At 45.0% G+C, this 17,068-nt stretch overlaps 1 protein-coding gene across 1 annotated transcript in view; it reads right to left on the bottom strand.

The window, feature by feature from the left end:
• SIAH3 (siah E3 ubiquitin protein ligase family member 3) overlaps window positions 1–15,726 on the bottom strand; it is a 69,829-nt gene extending 54,103 nt beyond the window's left edge. The window contains exon 1 of the mRNA XM_036889741.2: window positions 15,492–15,726. Coding sequence (XP_036745636.1) covers window positions 15,492–15,626 — 135 coding nt within the window. The 5' untranslated portion in view covers window positions 15,627–15,726. The remainder of the gene's footprint in view (window positions 1–15,491) is intronic.
• Between the last annotated feature and the right edge of the window lie 1,342 nt (window positions 15,727–17,068).

The following is a 17,068-nucleotide window of genomic DNA, read 5'->3' as shown; positions in this document are numbered from 1 at the left end:
GTGATGTGGTCAGCGAGCTCCTACTGTCATTGAGAAGCAGGTGAGGTACTGAGAGGACAATGGCACGTCCCAGCCTTGGGGGTCAGTGATAGTTTCAGGCAGCTTTTGCTTGTCAAACCACGTAACCCATTATTTATTTATTATTGGAGTAACATTGGTATATAACATTATACCAGTTTCAAGTGTACAACATAATAATTCAATATTTATAGATACTATCAAGTGATCACCACAATAAGTCTAGTTGCCATCCATCACTATACAACTGACCCGTTCACGCTTTTCACCTAACCCAATGCTCTTCCCCTCTGATAATTGCCAGTCTCTGTATCTGTGAGTTTTGTTTTGTTTTTGGATTCCATATATAAGTGCAATTATACTGAATTTGTCTTTCTCTCTCTGACTTACTTCACTTAGCATAATAACCTCAAGGTCTATTCATGTTATCATAAATGGCAAAATTTTCTTCTTTAAAAAAAAATTTTTAAAGGTATGATTGATATACACTCTTATGAAGATGATTCACATGAAAAAAAATGTGGTTACTACATTTACCCAGATTATCAAGTCCCCACCCACACCCCAATGCAGTCACTGTCCATCAGTGCAGCATGTTGCCACAGATCCACTGTGCTACACTGTTCTCCCCGTGATCCCCCACACCATGTGTACTAAACATAATACCCCTCAGTCCCCTTCTCCCTCCCCTCCCCACCTGCCCTCCCACACCCCTCCCCTTTGGTAACCACTAGTTCATTCTTGGAGTCTGTGAGTCTGCTGCGATTTTGTTCCTTCAGTTTTGCTTTGTTGTTATACTCCACAAATGAAGGAAAACATTTGGCACTTGTCTTTCTCCACCTGGCTTATTTCACTGAGCATAATACCCTCTAGCTCCATCCATGTTGTTGCAAATGGTAGAATTTGCCCTCTTCTTATGGCTGAGTAGTATTCCATTGTGTATATGTACCACCTCTTCTTTATCCATTCATCTACTGATGGACATTTAGGTTGTTTCCATATCTTGGCTATTGTAAATAGTGCTGCGATAAACATAGGGGTGCATATGTCTTTTTGAATCTGAGGAGTTGTATTCTTTGTGTAAATTCCAAGGAGTGGGATTCCCAGGTTAAAAGGTATTTATATTTTTAGTTTTTTGAGGAACCTCCATACTGCTTTCCACAATGGTTGAACCTAACTTACATTCCCACCAGCAGTGTAGGAGGGTTCCCCTTTCTCTGCATCCTCACCAGCTTCTGTTGTTCTTTTCTATGCTGGCCATCCTTACTAGTGTGAGGTGATATCTCATTGTGGTTTTAATTTGCATTACCCTGATTATTAGTGATGTGAAGCATTTTTTCATGTGTCTGTTGGCCATCTGAATTTCTTCTTTGGTGAACTGTCTCTTCATATGCTTTGCCTGTTTTTTGATTGGGCTATTTGCTTTTTGGGTGTTGAGGCATCTGGGTTCTTTATATATTTTGGATGTTAATCCCTTGTCAGGTATGTCATTTACAAATATACTCTCCCATATTGTAGGATGTCTTTTTGTTCTGCTGATGGTTTCCTTTGCTGTACAGAAACTTTTTAGTTTGATGTAGTCCCATGAATTCATTTTTGCTTTTGTTTCCCTTGCTCAAGGAGATGTGTTCAGGAAACTGGATTGGTCACACAGTTCTCTCTATATTCTTTCATTCTTAGAGATTCTTTTTTCTCTCCGTGCCTCAGCTTCTTTGTATTCCTCTTCTCTAGTTTCTATTTCATTTATCGTTTCCTCCACCATATCTAATCTGCTTTTAATACCCTCCATTTTGCTCTTCAATGATTGGATCTCCAAACGGAATTCATTCCTGAGTTCTTGAATATTTTTCTGTACCTCCATGAGCATGTTAATCATTTTTATTTTGAACTCCCTTTCAGGAAGATTCATGAGGTCGATGTCATTTAAATCTTTCTCAGGAGTTGTATTAATAATTTTACTTTGAACCAGTTCCTTTGGCGTTTCATATTTGTATATGGCACCCTCTAGTGCCCAGAAGCTCTACTCTCTGGAGCTGCTCAGCCCCTGAGACAATGTCGGGGTTCACAGGAGAGAGGTATTGGTGCACTGGGGGAGGAAAGAGCTATTTCCTGCTTCCCAGCTGCTATGCCTGTCTCCACTGCCTGAACCAGTGGACCGAGCACACAGGTACAAGCCTCTATGCTTTGCGTTTGTAGTTGCTGTAGACAAATCTTCCCTCTGGCTGGCCTAACGCCAGGGTAGGGTTTGCCGATTTGTGTGCCAGGTGGGGCTGGCCAGGAGAAAGGTGCAGGAGCTGCGTATCAGGGAGGGGGTTCTTGGAGCTCTGTAGCCAGCCAGGGAGCTGGAGTGCCTGAAGATTGTGAAAGCTCCCAACCTGGTGAGCAAAGTGCACCTGGACGTATTTGTCTACTTGTCCTTTATCCTGAGCAGTAAGCTCTGTAAATCCTTGCCCTTTAGCAGCCCTCTTGCTTTTAGGAAGTCTCTCAGACTGTCCGCCTTTCTTTTGTCCCAGAGCAGCTGGATATGGATCCCTACTTTCCACAAGCAGCTGGAATCTCAGTCTCTCCATGAATTCTGCCTGTCTTAGCTTTCCAACCCCCTACTCATGAGAGTACCATGCAAGCACCATGAAATGTAGGTTTGTGCTCCCAGAGCAGATCTCAGGAGTTAGGTATTCAGCAGTCCCAGGCCTCCACTACCTCCCTGCTCCATTTCTCTTCCTCCCGCTGGTGAGCTGGGGTGGGGGAAGGGCTTGGGTCCCGCCGGGCCATGACTTTGGTACATTACCCTGTTCAGTGAGGTTTATTCTTTTCTCCAGGTGTATGCAGTTTGGTGCAGTCCTCTTTCCTGTTGCTCTTTCAGGATTAATTGTATTAATTATATTTTCTTATTATATGCAGTTTTAGGGGGAAGCCTTTGTCTCACCTCTCATGCTGCCATCTTTAATCTTTTTTTTTATAGCTGGGTAATATTCCATTGTATTCCACAGGCCACTTCTTCTTTATCCCTTCATCTGTTGCTGGAAACTTAGGTTGTTTTCATATCTTGGTGATTGTAAATAATGTTACAAATGAACATAGGGATGCATGTATCTTTTTGGATTAGTGTTTTCATTTTCTTCAGATAAATACCCAGAAGTTGCATAGCTGGATTATATGATAGATCTATTTTTAATTTTTTTGATGACCCACCATACTGGTTTCTATAGTGATTGTACCAATTCATATTCCCATCAAGAGTGGGAATAATTTTTCCCTTTTCTCCACATCCTTACCAATGCTTGTTATTTCTCCTCTTCTTGATTGATAGCCATCTTAACAGGTGTCAGGTGATATCTAATTGTGGTTATAATTTGCATTTCTCTGATAATTAGTGATGTTGAACATCTTTTCACAAGCCTGTTTGCCATCTGTATGTCTTCTTTGGAAAAATGTCTATTTAGATCCTGTGCCCATTTTTTAATCAGTTTGCTTTTTGCTATTGAGTTGTTTGAGTTATTTATGTATCTTGGATATTAATCCCTTATCACATATATGATTTGCAAATATATTCACCCCTTCAGTAGGCTGCATTTTCATTTTGTTGATGGTTTCCTTTGCTGTGCACCCATAAAAAATGGTCATGGAACACAAATTTCCTTTCTGCAGGATAATTTGGAATTGGACATTTAGGTAAAGTTGTTGCAAAGATTTCCCTGATGCAGATCATTATTTTTATTGAGCCTGACTTTGGAGCACTGTGCTCTTTGTGGAAGCTTCCAGAGAAGAAGTTTGTGTGAAGAGTGAGACACAGCTTAACAAAGAGATTGAAAGCACAAACTCTCACTCAGTGGATGCCTTTTCAGATGAGTTACTTAATTCCTCTGTGCCTCAGTTTCCTCCTGTTTAAATTGGGAATTGGCTGCCAACATTGTTCTGAGAATTTAGAAAAAGGCAATTCCGATAAAGCACAGCATTTGGCACTTAGTAAGTGCTCAATAAACGTTATCTAATTAAAAAACATATGCACATACATAGTCTTAACTTGGGTTCCCCAAAAGTAGAGCCCAAGATAAAGACTTGGATGCAGTAGTTTATTTGGAAGGAGATTCCAAGAAGCATAAGGAAGGGAGCAGAGTCAGTGCTGTAGACCACAGGGGTTGATTCCTCCGGGCAGCACTGAGAAGCTTAGAGGATGCCTCCCAGACCACCCACCACGCGCTGGAGCACCTACCTGTGTGTTTGATGAATATTACATCCTTACTACACAGGATGAATAAAACAGGATTCCAGCTCAATATTTTTAAATGAACAAACTATACTCAATACCAGTCCTATGGCCAAGCAAGTTGTTTGTTGTGAAAAGAGAGCAATAAGGGATGAACTATCAAGAAATGCTGAAAAGCACAGGGTTTTAATTTTAAAAAGGCTCTGCCAGAAGGAGCCGTATGACGCTGAACAAGCTCTTTCACCTTTATCTGCCCTGGTGTTCTGTATAATGGGGGATGATGATGACACACCACTTTGTAGAGAGAATTTAATGCACAGCATTTAACACAGTTCCTGGACATAGCATGCCTTCAATAAGTGACAGCCATTTTTGTGGTTATTAGCATTATTATTATTGTGAGCATAATTGTGACAGTAGAAAACTATTGTGTGAGGGTTTCAGGATGCCAAACTAGCTTAGCTTATAAACCACAATATATCCCTAATTATAGAAAGGAAACCTGAGGTTTGGAGTAGCTACTTGCCTTGGACATCCTTGGAGAGGTCGTGGGAGTTAGATGTGAGGGGCCATAGGATCAGGCTACAATTTTGGCCAGTTCTCTGTAAAATCTGTTATCGACCCATACTTGGGTCTGCCTCTGTGGGGCCTTCTAAATGCCAAGCTAACCCTGTCTTCCCTCTCCAAAGTCGGTCTGCAACGGCCTTTCTCCTCCACACAGGAAACTCTTTGGCTTCATCCTGGGGGGCCTGGCCCTGCCGTTTCCACAGGCCACTCTATCCTGGCTGGAGTTCCTGGCGCAGCTGGAGACAGGCCTGCAGCACACGGCTTCATCCTAATCACAGATTCATGATTAAAAATTCATTAAAGGATGAAGAAATTATTAAGAGCTACAGCATCTTGCAAGTAAAACTCACATTTCCAGTTAGGCCACAGCTCTAGATAATCCACAAGGATGCTGTTTTACAGCTGAAAACATTGGGCTAGTTTGCAATCTGTTCTCACTCTGGGCCAAATGTAGCCCTGAGTAGCAGAACTTGAGCTACCCTGCTGTTTGAGAGCCTGAGGTCATGGCTTCACGAGTTTGGGGACTTCACTCACAGCATCAGTCCCATCCTCACTATATACTTGTGCCAGCACTTGAGACACCAGGAACACTCGCCTTATAAATGCCCCAATGTTGCCTATCTGGTTTACACCCTAGCAAGTTCCTGAGGACAAAGACACTCTGGAAAGATGTTCAGCCCTGCCAGGGGCAATGTTAGAGAGGCAGTGTCCCTAACCATCGCCCACCTCCTAGCAGTGAAGTGGCACAGGTTGACAGTGGACTCTACCCCTCATCAGCTGTGACCTTGGGCCTCACCTGTTAGACCAGAACCTGGAACTACATCATCATGCTGGTTCCCTCAGCTTCCAAAATCTTGGTCACTCAACAGACAGGTGTTTTTTTTTTTTAACATTTTTAAAATTAAGCTATCATTGATATACAATCTTATAAAGCTTTCACATGAGCAATATTGTGGTTATTACATTCACCCATATTATCAAGTCCCCCCCACACCCCATTGCAGTCACTGTCCATCAGCATAGTAAAATGCTATAGAGACACTACTTGTCTTTTCTGTGCTATACTGCCTTCCCTGTGACCCCCTATATTATTTGTGCTAATTATAATGCCCCTTAATCCCCTTTTCCCCCTCCTCACCCCCTCTCCTTCACCCCTCCCCTTTGATAACCACTAGTCCCTTCTTGGAGTCTGTGAGTCTGCTGTTGTTTTGTTTCTTCAGTTTTGCTTCATTGTTATACTCCACAAATTAGTGAAATCATTTGGTATTTGCTTTTCTCCACCTGGCTTATTTCACTGAGCATAATACCCTCTAGCTCCATCCAGGTTGTTGCAAATGGTAGGATTTGTTTTCATCTTATGACTGAATAATATTCCATTGTGTATATGTACCACATCTTCTTTATTCTTTCATCTACTGATGGACACTTAGGTTGCTTCCATTTCTTGGTTATTGTAGTGCTGCGATAAACATAGGGATGCATATGTGTTTTTGACTCTGATCTTGTTTCTTTTGGGCAAATTCCTAGGAGTGGAATTCCTAGGTCAAATGGTATTTCTATTTTTAGTTTTTTGAGGAACCTCCATATTGCTTTCCACAACGGTTGAACTAATTTACATTCCTACCAACAGTGTAGGAGGGTTCCCCTTTCTCTGCATTCTTGCCAGCATTTGTTGTTCTTTGTCTTTTTGATGTTGGCCATCCCAGCTGGTGTGAGGTGATTCGCATTGTGGTTTTAATTTGCATTTCCCTGATAATTAGTGATGTGGAGCATCTTTTTATATGCCTGTTGGTCATCTGAATTTCTTCTTTGGAGAAGTGTCTGTCATATCTTCTGCCCATTTTTTAATTGGGTTATTTGCTTTTTGGGTGTAGAGGCATGTGAGCTCTTTATATATTTTAGACCCCTTATTGGATATGTCATTTACAAATATATTCTCCCATACTGTAGGATGCCTTTTTGTTCTACTGATGGTGTCCTTTGCTGTACAGAAGCTTTTTAGTTTAATGTAGTCCCATTTATTCATTTTTGTTTTTGTTTCCCTTGTCTGAGGAGATGTGTTCAGGAAAAAGTTGCTCATGTTTATATTCAAGAGATTTTTGCCCACGTTTTCTTCTAAGAGTTTTATGGTTTCATGACTTACATTCAGGTCTTTGATCCATTTTTAGTTTACTTTTGTGTATAAAGTTAGGCAATTATCCAGTTTCATTCTCTTACATGTAACTGTCCAGTTTTGCCAACACCAGTTATAGAAGAGGCTGTCATTTCCCCATTGTATATCCATGTCTTCTTTATTGTATATTAACTGGCCATATATGTTTGGGTTTATATCAGGGTTCTCTATTCTGTTCCATTGATCGATGGGTCTGTTCTTGTGCCAGTACCAAATTGTTTTGATTACTGTGGCTTTGTAGTAGAGTTTGAAGTTGGGGAGTGCAATCCCCCCAGCTTAATTTTTCCTTCAAAGCATTGCTTTGGCTTTTTGGGGTCTTTTGTGGTAATGGACATGTTCTTTAATTGTTGACCCATCAATAAAGCAATTCTTCAATTGCTGACCCTACTCAAACCTACTCTATCCAGTTTGGGTAAGAGAACTTTGGCCACCCATATAAACTGGTCAGGAGATCCTTGGTCACCTCTTGTGCATCTGGTAACATTTCTAAGAGACTCATATTAATATAAAGATAACCACCATTTAGGGAGCATCATGTGCTAGGTGCTATGCCAAGCACTTTATGGACATTGTATTATTTCATCTTCACGAAAGTCATTTAATAGGGGAGGAAATGCAGGCTCAGGGAGGTCAAGGAGATGACTGAAGGAAGGTGACTGTATTGGATTGAAAGCCATACCTGTCTGACTCCAAAACCCATACTTAGGGCCTCAACTAGAATATCACTGTCTTCTCCAGCTCTGCTTTCTCCCTTTATCTCTTTCCTGAGACTGGAGTGGTCAGTAACAGATTGGGTCAGGGAGAAGGGTCTTGTTCACCTACATTCTTTCTTCCGCCATGCTGGGGACCAGGCTTCCTGTGACCTGCACTGCTATTCAGAGACCACTTAGGGTGCAAACTCATTGGTATCTCAGAATCACCATCCATTGTGTGTGTGTGTGTGTAGAAACTCAGGTTGGAGTTCAGGAGACTCAGCCTTATTCCCTAGCTCAGTAATTTATAAAATTCTCTGATGACCGTGGGATCCAGGAATTCTTCCTTGGCTCAGAAAGGTCAGAGCATCTCTCTCACACTCCCTTGATTCTATGGACTGCAGCCTTGATTGAGCATTGAGTCCTGCCCACTCAGAGGGGAGCTACTTCTCAAGGCAGAATGAACTAAAAGACAGAGAGAAAATGCCCCATCTCCTAGGGAGTTTTTCCCCACCTCCCTCTACCCATCCTTCTGAATCTCTCAGAGGTGTCAGTTAGCCTCAGATATACACCCTCAGATCAGATGCCCCTCACAGACCCACCTACCCATGGGCCTCCTTAGCACTGCCAATGAAAAGAAGTCACACAAAAGTCATGAGGGGCAAGTTTCAAGATGGGTGGAGAAAGGGTCTTACTGCTACCAGCTAGAACGCTGTTTTTTCTTAGGATCATGTCTTGGAGACAATGAAGAAAGAAGCCAGCAGACAGCATATGGAGCAGCCAGCAGAGCTCTTTTAATGAGTGAAAAGGGAAAGATCCTGCTAATCAGGAAGGGCTACAAGGAAGTTGCTGTGTCTGGGGTTTACATTGCCTCCTGAGAGGAGGAATTCCCGCCACATCACCCACCTCCAATCCAGAGAACTGAACTGAAGATAATCACAACTCACTCCTGATTGGCTGAAAGTACACTTCATTTGCATAGGGCACAACCAATCTGAGCAGCTGAGGTTTATCTAAGTGGTTGAGTTTAATTGGGGCTTTTTGAACTTATAAGAGTTCTGAAATGTCTTGAAACTTACATGGGCCCTGAACTTTATCTGCCTATGCCCTACTATCACCTGTCTCATTATCTGCATGGTTCCTGGCTCTGTGAATGACAGGGAATCCAGCTCTCCGGTCCTGTCCCACCACCAACACTCATGACCCTCTGAGACCCAGCCCCTCTCCCATTGGACTGCTAGGGTCCAAGCCCAAGCAGGGTTCACTGCTATCTTTGAAGCTGTGAATTAAAGACAAATCTGACATTCACCTGAGGCAAGAAATTGTTCTGTTCATAATTCTCTTCAAGGCCAAGGGAAATTCACAAATACCAAGAACAGCAAGCACAAGGTTTGCAGAGAGGGTGAAAAGGTGGAGAAAGGCAGCCAGATGGGGTTGCAGGGAGATGACGCCAGCTTCCAAGGAGCCACTTTCATTGTCATGACCGTGTTGACAGTAACTGCTGCTATTTACTGACTCTCTCCTCTCTGGCAGACATTTTTCTTATGTGAGCTCATTTAATCCTCATAGCTACCATAGCAGGTGGACATTGTTTTCCCTCTTTCATAGATGAGGAAATGAAGCCTCTGAGAGACTAAGTCATTGTTCAAAGTCATCATCAGCAAGTGGTGCAGCCTGGATTTGAATTCAGGCCCATTTCCCACAAAGCACAAGTTTTTCCCTACACCTGCTGCTTCTCCCAATATTGATATGGTGGATTTATAAAAATATGTGCCAAGGGAAAAATACAAAGCTCTAAGCTTTTGACTATGTATCTCTTTATCATTTGATTTTAAAAAATGATGTGCATATATTCAGGATAATTGTATTATTTTTAACAGAATTCAAAAAAGAAAAGGAAAGATTTCTGGAGAGGGTCATGGAATAAGAGAGGATGATGCTGTAGAGGCTCCGATTTGCTAAGGACATGGATCTGGTGAAGGGGAGATAGTGGGGCATGTGATGCAGCCCATGGGCCATACTGCTGGCCCAAGGCTGATGGGGTACAGGAAAGTAGCCCCTGTGATTTGCTTCTCCCACAGCATGTATTCAAGAAAGAAACATTTAATTTGGGCTAATCTGAAGGCAGCCTGGGGCAGTGCAGGGGATATAAGTCTAGTATGAGGATACCTAATTTCTGGTTCCAATTCTGCCACTAAATAGGCTGACTTTGCAGAAGCTCTGTAATGGGTTGACTGGTGGTCCCCCAAAAGATATATTCACATCCTAATGCCTGGAGCCTATGAGTATTACCTTATATGGCAAAAGAGTGAATATTGTAAGACTAAAGTCATTAAATTAAGGCTCCTGAAAGGAGGAGCTTCCAGATTACCCAGGTAGGCCCCAGATGCAATCACATGTTATTCTTGTAAGATAGACACACAGAGGAGAGGACATCCTGAGAAGAGAAGGAGGCATGTGACCACAGTGGCAGAGACTAAAGAGATGTGGCCAACGGCCAAGGAATACATGGAGCCATCAGAAACTGGCTGAGGCAAGGAGCAGATTATCCCTGGAGCCTGGGAGGGAGCAGGCCCTGCTGACACCTTGATTGTGGACTTCCAGCCTCCTGAATTGTCTTTGTCTGGTTTTTAGACACCAGTTAGTGGTAATTTGTTACATCAGCCACAGGAAATGAATACAAGTTGCTTTACCTCTCTGGCCTTTGTTTCCTTGACTGCAAAATTAGGTTTAACCTCCCAGTTCCGACATTGTATATGTCATTCCCTGACCTACAGACCCCCATGGGAGGACAAGTCTCCATTCTCCAGGTAGACCCCCTTCCATGTGATATTTAGTCACAAACATCAACTTTCCCCATTGGGGAATAGAGCTATTTGAGTCAAGATGACTCTGCTAAGGGTAAAATCCTTTCACAGTTTTTTTTTTCTTATTGTTAATTGCTAGAAAAATATTCTGCTTTAGCGCAGGGAAGCCAACCAAATAGCTCTGACCTCTCTGAGCATTTCAAAGACAGCTTTCAGTACCTGTTCTCTAATTTCTGCCACAGTCCCTGGAGCTTGAAGGCCCATGGTTAAGAGAGTTCCACAAAATTTGCTTTGGGGCTGCTGAGTAAATGCAGTACAGAGGTGGTCGGCTCACCTCATCTCAGCGCCGGCTTGAGCCGCCTCTGCGGCTCAGTCACCAGGGCACAGCTAACCAAATGGCTGCTCGGGCTCAGACCTGCAGTGATGTGACTCGGGAGCCTCATTCACAATCACCATTAACCAGAAAAGCCATGCGACTATTCTGTGCCTGCAGAGTTGAGTGTCATACAGTATTCACAGGAGCCCAAGGGCTGGAAGAGGCAGCAAGGGAAAGCCCATGGAATTAAGTGCTTAGAATGAGCGCCACCAGCTTTGGCCCTTCCCATATGCCTTCCGGGCCCCTCTTAAGTGCTGATGAGCTGTGAAGAGGCTCAAGTCTGGGCAGCAGGAAGACGGTGAAATTTCCAGGGGACTAGGAATGGAACCTCAGAGGCAGTTGGGTCAATAAACTGAGTAACCCACACACTAGCTGTTAAACAATCTTGTTGGAAGCCTTTAACTGCTTTAAAATAGGTGTTCAGGCTGAACACTTGAAAGGCCACCTCTCAATCTCTAAAAACAATGTTCAGGTCTTTAGCTCTTATTCAGCTCCTGCTGTGTTGTGTCAAGCAGGGTTAGTGAAAGCCCCAGGGTGGGCATGGGATTTCCAAAGATTATCCCTTAAACGACAGAGGTGATGTTTTGCTTTGCCGCTCATCTCTCCTCGATCCCCTCCTTTGGGATCTGCCTCCTCCTCCATGCAGCTCCCCCCCACCATCCCCACTGTCGCTCAGACATTCACCCACGCAGGTCAGGTTGGTCTTGCAAGGAAAGGCATGTGGATGCTCAAAGGAATGGTACTAAAATGGCACTTAAAAATCAAAGCCATCATTGTCCCATATACCCCTCCCATATAGCCCACACATGTGTGTGTTTCTGTCTGTAAACCCCAAGGTTAACATGTGACAACAGAGGAGAGCTCTAGGGTCAGCTGGATGGAGGCATGAATAGCTTTCCAGGAGGGCTGGGTAGGTTATGCCTCAGTTTGGGATGCTGGGGGGTCTCAGCAATGACTGTGGCACCAGGAAAGGCTTTTCAGAAGTTTGCCAGAAAGTGGTTTTTATAGCCTTTCAGAAACTGGTTTATCAAGGGCTGTGGTTAAAAGGAGGAAGTCACCCAGCCCACCTCAGCTCAGCTGCCATCTGCTTGGGAGGTACTGAGGACTGAACCCAGAGGGCTCTGGCTGCCACTACATACCCTTCCCTGGAAAGGCCTGGGTGCAGGGACTGGCCAGCCCACCCCTCATCCTCAGAGGGCATCTCTGGATACAGATACTGCCTTCTGGAGAAGGGAGGGCTGTCCAGGCTAGGCCATTGTAGAAGCAGCTAGTGCCAGTGGGGCAGAAGCCAGGAGAGAAAGTCTTTCTTGGTTTGGAAATAAGCAAAGGCCATGAGGGAGAAGGGAATGCCAGTCAGGACCAGGAGCCAGAGCTCTCACCAGAGCCAGCCTAAAGCCTGCTGCCTGCACTTCAGTGACCTGAGTGAATGAAGACGCAGAGGGCAGTCAGCCAAGAACACTGGCTCTTTGGTCGTCACTTTTCATGAACTTGGAAGGAGAAATAGGGGACATGACATGGAATCCTAAAGTGTGCAGGGGGCCATCCCTACACGCAGAGACAGACAGACAGACAGAGACACAGGGAAACACAGGCTGTCATCTGCAGTCCATGGAGAGAGCTCTGCTATGGATTCTTCCCCTGCCTGGCCCTTCCCTAAAGTGGAGGTCCCTCATGTTCCAGGCCAGCTATTGTAAATGCGCTTTTTAAGTAGGGTGGGCTTAAGGGATTTAATGGCTTCAACCAGTGGGTGTCTGCATTCCTGGGAAGGCTTCTGCTGTCTATTTAGAAGGAAAGGCATCAGCTTGCTTGAAGAAATCCTAGGTTACTGAGTAATCGCCATAAGATCGAGAATGAAGGTGACCTATAGAAACATGGTAAATACATGATTTTCTTTGCTCAGTAAGTGGATTTTGATAATAACTCAGCACTTGCCTCAGGTCCTGAAATACTGTTAGCCTTCTTGGGAAAGCCTGGGAAAGGACTAAGTGAAAAAAATGCTCCTACAAAGGAAAACACAGGCTTCCCAGCTTTCTTTGTAGCTGCAACACAATATAGAAAATTGAAAGTAACCTTTCAGGCCCTCTGTCCTTGGTCACCACCTCATGTACCAGCCCGCCAGACAGAGTGCAGGGAAGCACCACAGATCAATAGCTATTCTGGGTTAACATTGCCACAGCCTTTTTTTTTCTTTAAAAAGAGAATTTTTCCCTCATGTGGATCATAGTTTATTATATCCGAGGCGTATTTCTGTGGTCTGTCTTTGGAAATTAATGCTTGGAAGAGCACTTTGCTTTTGAGGTTTTATAGACTCTTTAATGTCAGTAATGGGGCAGCAATACTCGTACAGAATTGTTCCTTTAAATGCTCTGCAAATGGTTGTTAGCCCTCAGGTCTGAGAAGCAGGTAAAACTTACCCGATGGGCCACGTGAATCCTGGATGAACACATGGTACTTACGAGATCTCCACAGAGGCAGCCTGGCTGCAGAGGTCTCTCTGGTGGGCACAGCCTCTGTGACCCCTGTGTGCTCTGCCACGTGCCCTGGCACATTAGTAAGCAATTTGCTTTGTCTACCTGCTGTACCCTCCTCCAAGCAAAATCACCAAGTGGTATTTTATGGGAAATGAAAAGCCAAATAAGAATGTATTTGAAAAAGTAAGCCATGGAAAACAGCCTCTCAAAGCATATGTCACCTGTTTTTATATTGCTGTTTATATGGTTTTGAAGTTGGCTGAAGGCTTTAAGTGGCAACTTTTGAAGTTCCTAATGGAACCCCACAGATTATGTGCAATAACATGAATTTTTCTTTTGCAAGAGAGTGTTATAAAGCACATCCACTTCTAGTATCTCTTTTCAGCTTCCCAGAGCCATGGAGGAGGCAGGATAGATATTCATATGCCCATTTTGAAGGTGAGGAATGGAAGGATCAGAGGAGTTCAGTCTTTCGAGGTCACCCAGATGGTCAGAGCTGACTCTAGCTAGACTCCCAGGTTTGTGCATCAGGACCACTTGTCAATAACCAGGCAGACATCACTGAGAAATATACACAGATGCATTTCACTCACCCCACCCCAAGATTTTAGCTGGAGTCAATGAATCATATAAACTCAAACTTTGGAAATGCTAAGCCTCATAAACAATTTTAAAAGGTATTAAAATGCAAAACAGAAGTAAACAAAATTTCTTGCCACAGAGAACCAACTAATGTAAAGTGACAAAATAATGGGCATTTGAATGTAGTCTCAAAAGTGGCCATAAAAGGGGATTCAGAATCCTATTTTAGTATGTATACCATACACTTGCTTTGCTGAGGATGAGTGGTGGAGAATTCTCAGTTATAAAACTAAGCCATGGAGGGAAAAAAGAAATAGCAACATGAATGGAAAGAGACAGAGAGCAACAGAGAACGCCCAGGAAAGACTGAGCCAGAGCGATTGGGTGAGATGGTGCCAGTCACAGGTTGGGTGCCTCAGAAAAGCCAGCTCCTGGGTGCGTGCACCACATGGATTCCAGAGCAGTCCGTCACCCCTCCGCCCAGGACTGGCCTTGGCAGATGGCCCCAGGGGCTCCAGGCAGCTGTCCCTCCTGGGGGCTTCCAGGAATGGGGGGGCACCTATCAGCCCTGACCTGCAGGGCTTCCACTGAGGAGGGTCTGACTCTTCACAGGAGTTTATAAAGTGGTGATGAGCAACGAGCAAGGCTTTTCCTGCCCAAGAGCAGTGGTCAGAACGGCACACCTGTCCTCAGCCCGCTCCCACACTCTGGCTGAAGACGTGCCCTTGCCCCTGTCACTCAGCCCTGGGTATGGTGAGCAGACAGGAAGGCAATGTGCCCAGCGTTTATTTTAGGACGGAGCCAAGGTGGCTCAGAGTTCCACACTAGGGAGTTCAGCTGGGCGGCCTCCCCGGCCTCCGCCGCCTCCGCCTCTTCCCCACCGCCCCAGCCAGTGGCTCCTCATTCATCTTCTCCGCCGCCTTGGCTGTGATACGCGGCGGTCCTCTGGATCGCGTATTTTGGCTGTTCTCTCAAAGGGCAGTGACCCGCAGGCACAGATGCAGAGGCAGCGGCGCCAGACGCGCAGCCGGGCGGCTCGCGGCTCCCGCACCCCTGCGGTGATCAGGCCGCAGCAGCTCCCCGCTGGTTTCATCAACTGAGGCAAATCCTGCCCCCCCACCCCCCCACCCCACACACACCGGGAGTTCCTGCCCCGCGGAGCTACATACACTTCGGCGGCAGCCAGAAGGGGCTTCCAAAATCCACGTGCTTGCCTGCCTCTCCAAACACATGGGACAGATTGCAAAGTGGGTAACTTTTCAATCCTGTCTCCTGAACACTGGCCCACAAATATATGGGAGAGAGACGGGGGACGCCCCCTATTCCCTCCACCACCCTCACTCGGACCCGGCTCCATTCGTAGGCTGACAGTTTTGGGGAAAGACACTGGACTATCACTCCAGTTGTTCTTGCCAGTCAGGGAAATATCAGTCACTGTGAACACCAAGCCACCTAGGACCAGCCTGGGCAGCCGCTCCGGGAACCAAACACCATCCTAGCGCCAGCGAAGAGCTTTGCCAGGGGCCCCAGAACGCGGGGGGTCAGCTCTCACTCCCCCGAGAAAGGATTTCAGTTTAAAATGATGGAGAGCAACTCACCTTTAGGTTGTGCGTAGGGTTGACGACGCAGACAAGTTGCCCAGCAGCGGAGAAAACCCGTTTAGCTTTGTAGTGCTGAAAGCGGAGGTGAATGAGATCTAACACAGCCCCAAAGCACTGGGTAAAGAAAAGCATCACAACTTCTGGGGGGTTGTTGGCACAGGCAGGCTGGGGAGGGAGCTGTACGTCCTCCGGCTATGGAAGGAGCGCAGCCTCTGAGACACCCCGCGCCAGCCCGCTTAGCGTGCCTTCAGATTCATCATCAAAATAAGACGGTTAGAATCTTGCAGCAGTGAGGCGGCCAATCAAAAGGACAGAAATGTTATCCTTGAGGTGCAGAGACAGCCAATAACAAATGCCTCCCCTACCGAAACTCCCTGATGAATTGAGCCTGGCGGAGAATGTATTATTGAACATTACCATAGATCAGCACATTGCATTTATCTTGTGATTACAGCCAACCATACATAATGCTGGGGAGATAGGCTGACAAAATTGATTGCTTAATGTGTCTCCATTTATTAATTGACTTAATTTAACATGAGAGCCTTTCTTAATACGCTGGCAAAAACGTAAAGCATTTAAACCGCCAAATAGTAAAACACCCCGCTCCAAAGTAGGCAGATGGATAACGCAGACTGTGGCTCGGCTCACCAGAGCTGCTTGGGAGAAAATCAAATATTACAAGACTCCGATTCCAGATAAGGATTTGGCAGCAGCCGAAACGTGCATCTTTCAATCTTGCGCTCTCTCTGTGATTTGGATTTCAACCCCTTAATAAATCCTATTCCTTATCACAGAAAAGAACCTAACAAATGAATGCACCTAGAGTTGAGGGAGGGAAACATATATCCATAATGCTGTAATTACTGAAGTCTGAAAATATTAAAGCATAAAAACTCATAGAATATGCATCTAAAAATAAATGAAATCCCTGATGCATGAATGCACACACAGAGAAAAACCTACATAGAGAGCAAAGTGGCTTGTAAATCAGCAAAATAATTACAGATGCGCAGGCCCTGTGCTTGTCATTCATTTGCATATTGGTGGGCAGCAAATTGCTAATTAACTACTAGATTGTTGGAGACATTAAAATAGAGATTAAGAGCTCCTACACCGCATCATTTGCTAGTCTCTGCAAATGCCAGCAGCACATTTCTGTGCTGGAGCAGGCAGAGGGCATTCCAGTCCTCAGAGTGCAATTCCTCTGTCTTCAAAATGGGACTTGAGGGGGCGCTAAGCCCACTCACTGGTTGTGGAAGAAAAGCTCCTGAACAGTGCATAAGGAGTCTTAGGGCTTCTGGGGACCAGATCTGATGGCTTAGTCAGTCTTTGTGAATAAAGCAGGAGAGTTGAGTGTGTTGTGTCTCCCCTCTTCTGTGGTTGTTTCTCTATTGAGAAGTCCCCAGACCCAGTCTACCTGGGTAAGGATCAGTCTTGTGTGTGAACTGTTCCTAGAGTGTGAGCCCATTGCTCCTTCCTGAATGGCTCCCGTTCAGCTCTGGCTACAGCTCTGGGGTTGTGATGTATAGCAAACATACCCACACCTAGACCATCTATGTCTGTGACCTGGT

Source organism: Manis pentadactyla, chromosome 17, assembly GCF_030020395.1.
Source record: "Manis pentadactyla isolate mManPen7 chromosome 17, mManPen7.hap1, whole genome shotgun sequence".
NCBI lineage: Eukaryota > Metazoa > Chordata > Mammalia > Pholidota > Manidae > Manis > Manis pentadactyla.
The sequence above is the reverse complement of the archived record's forward strand: the minus strand, read 5'-3'. Positions and strand labels throughout refer to the sequence as shown.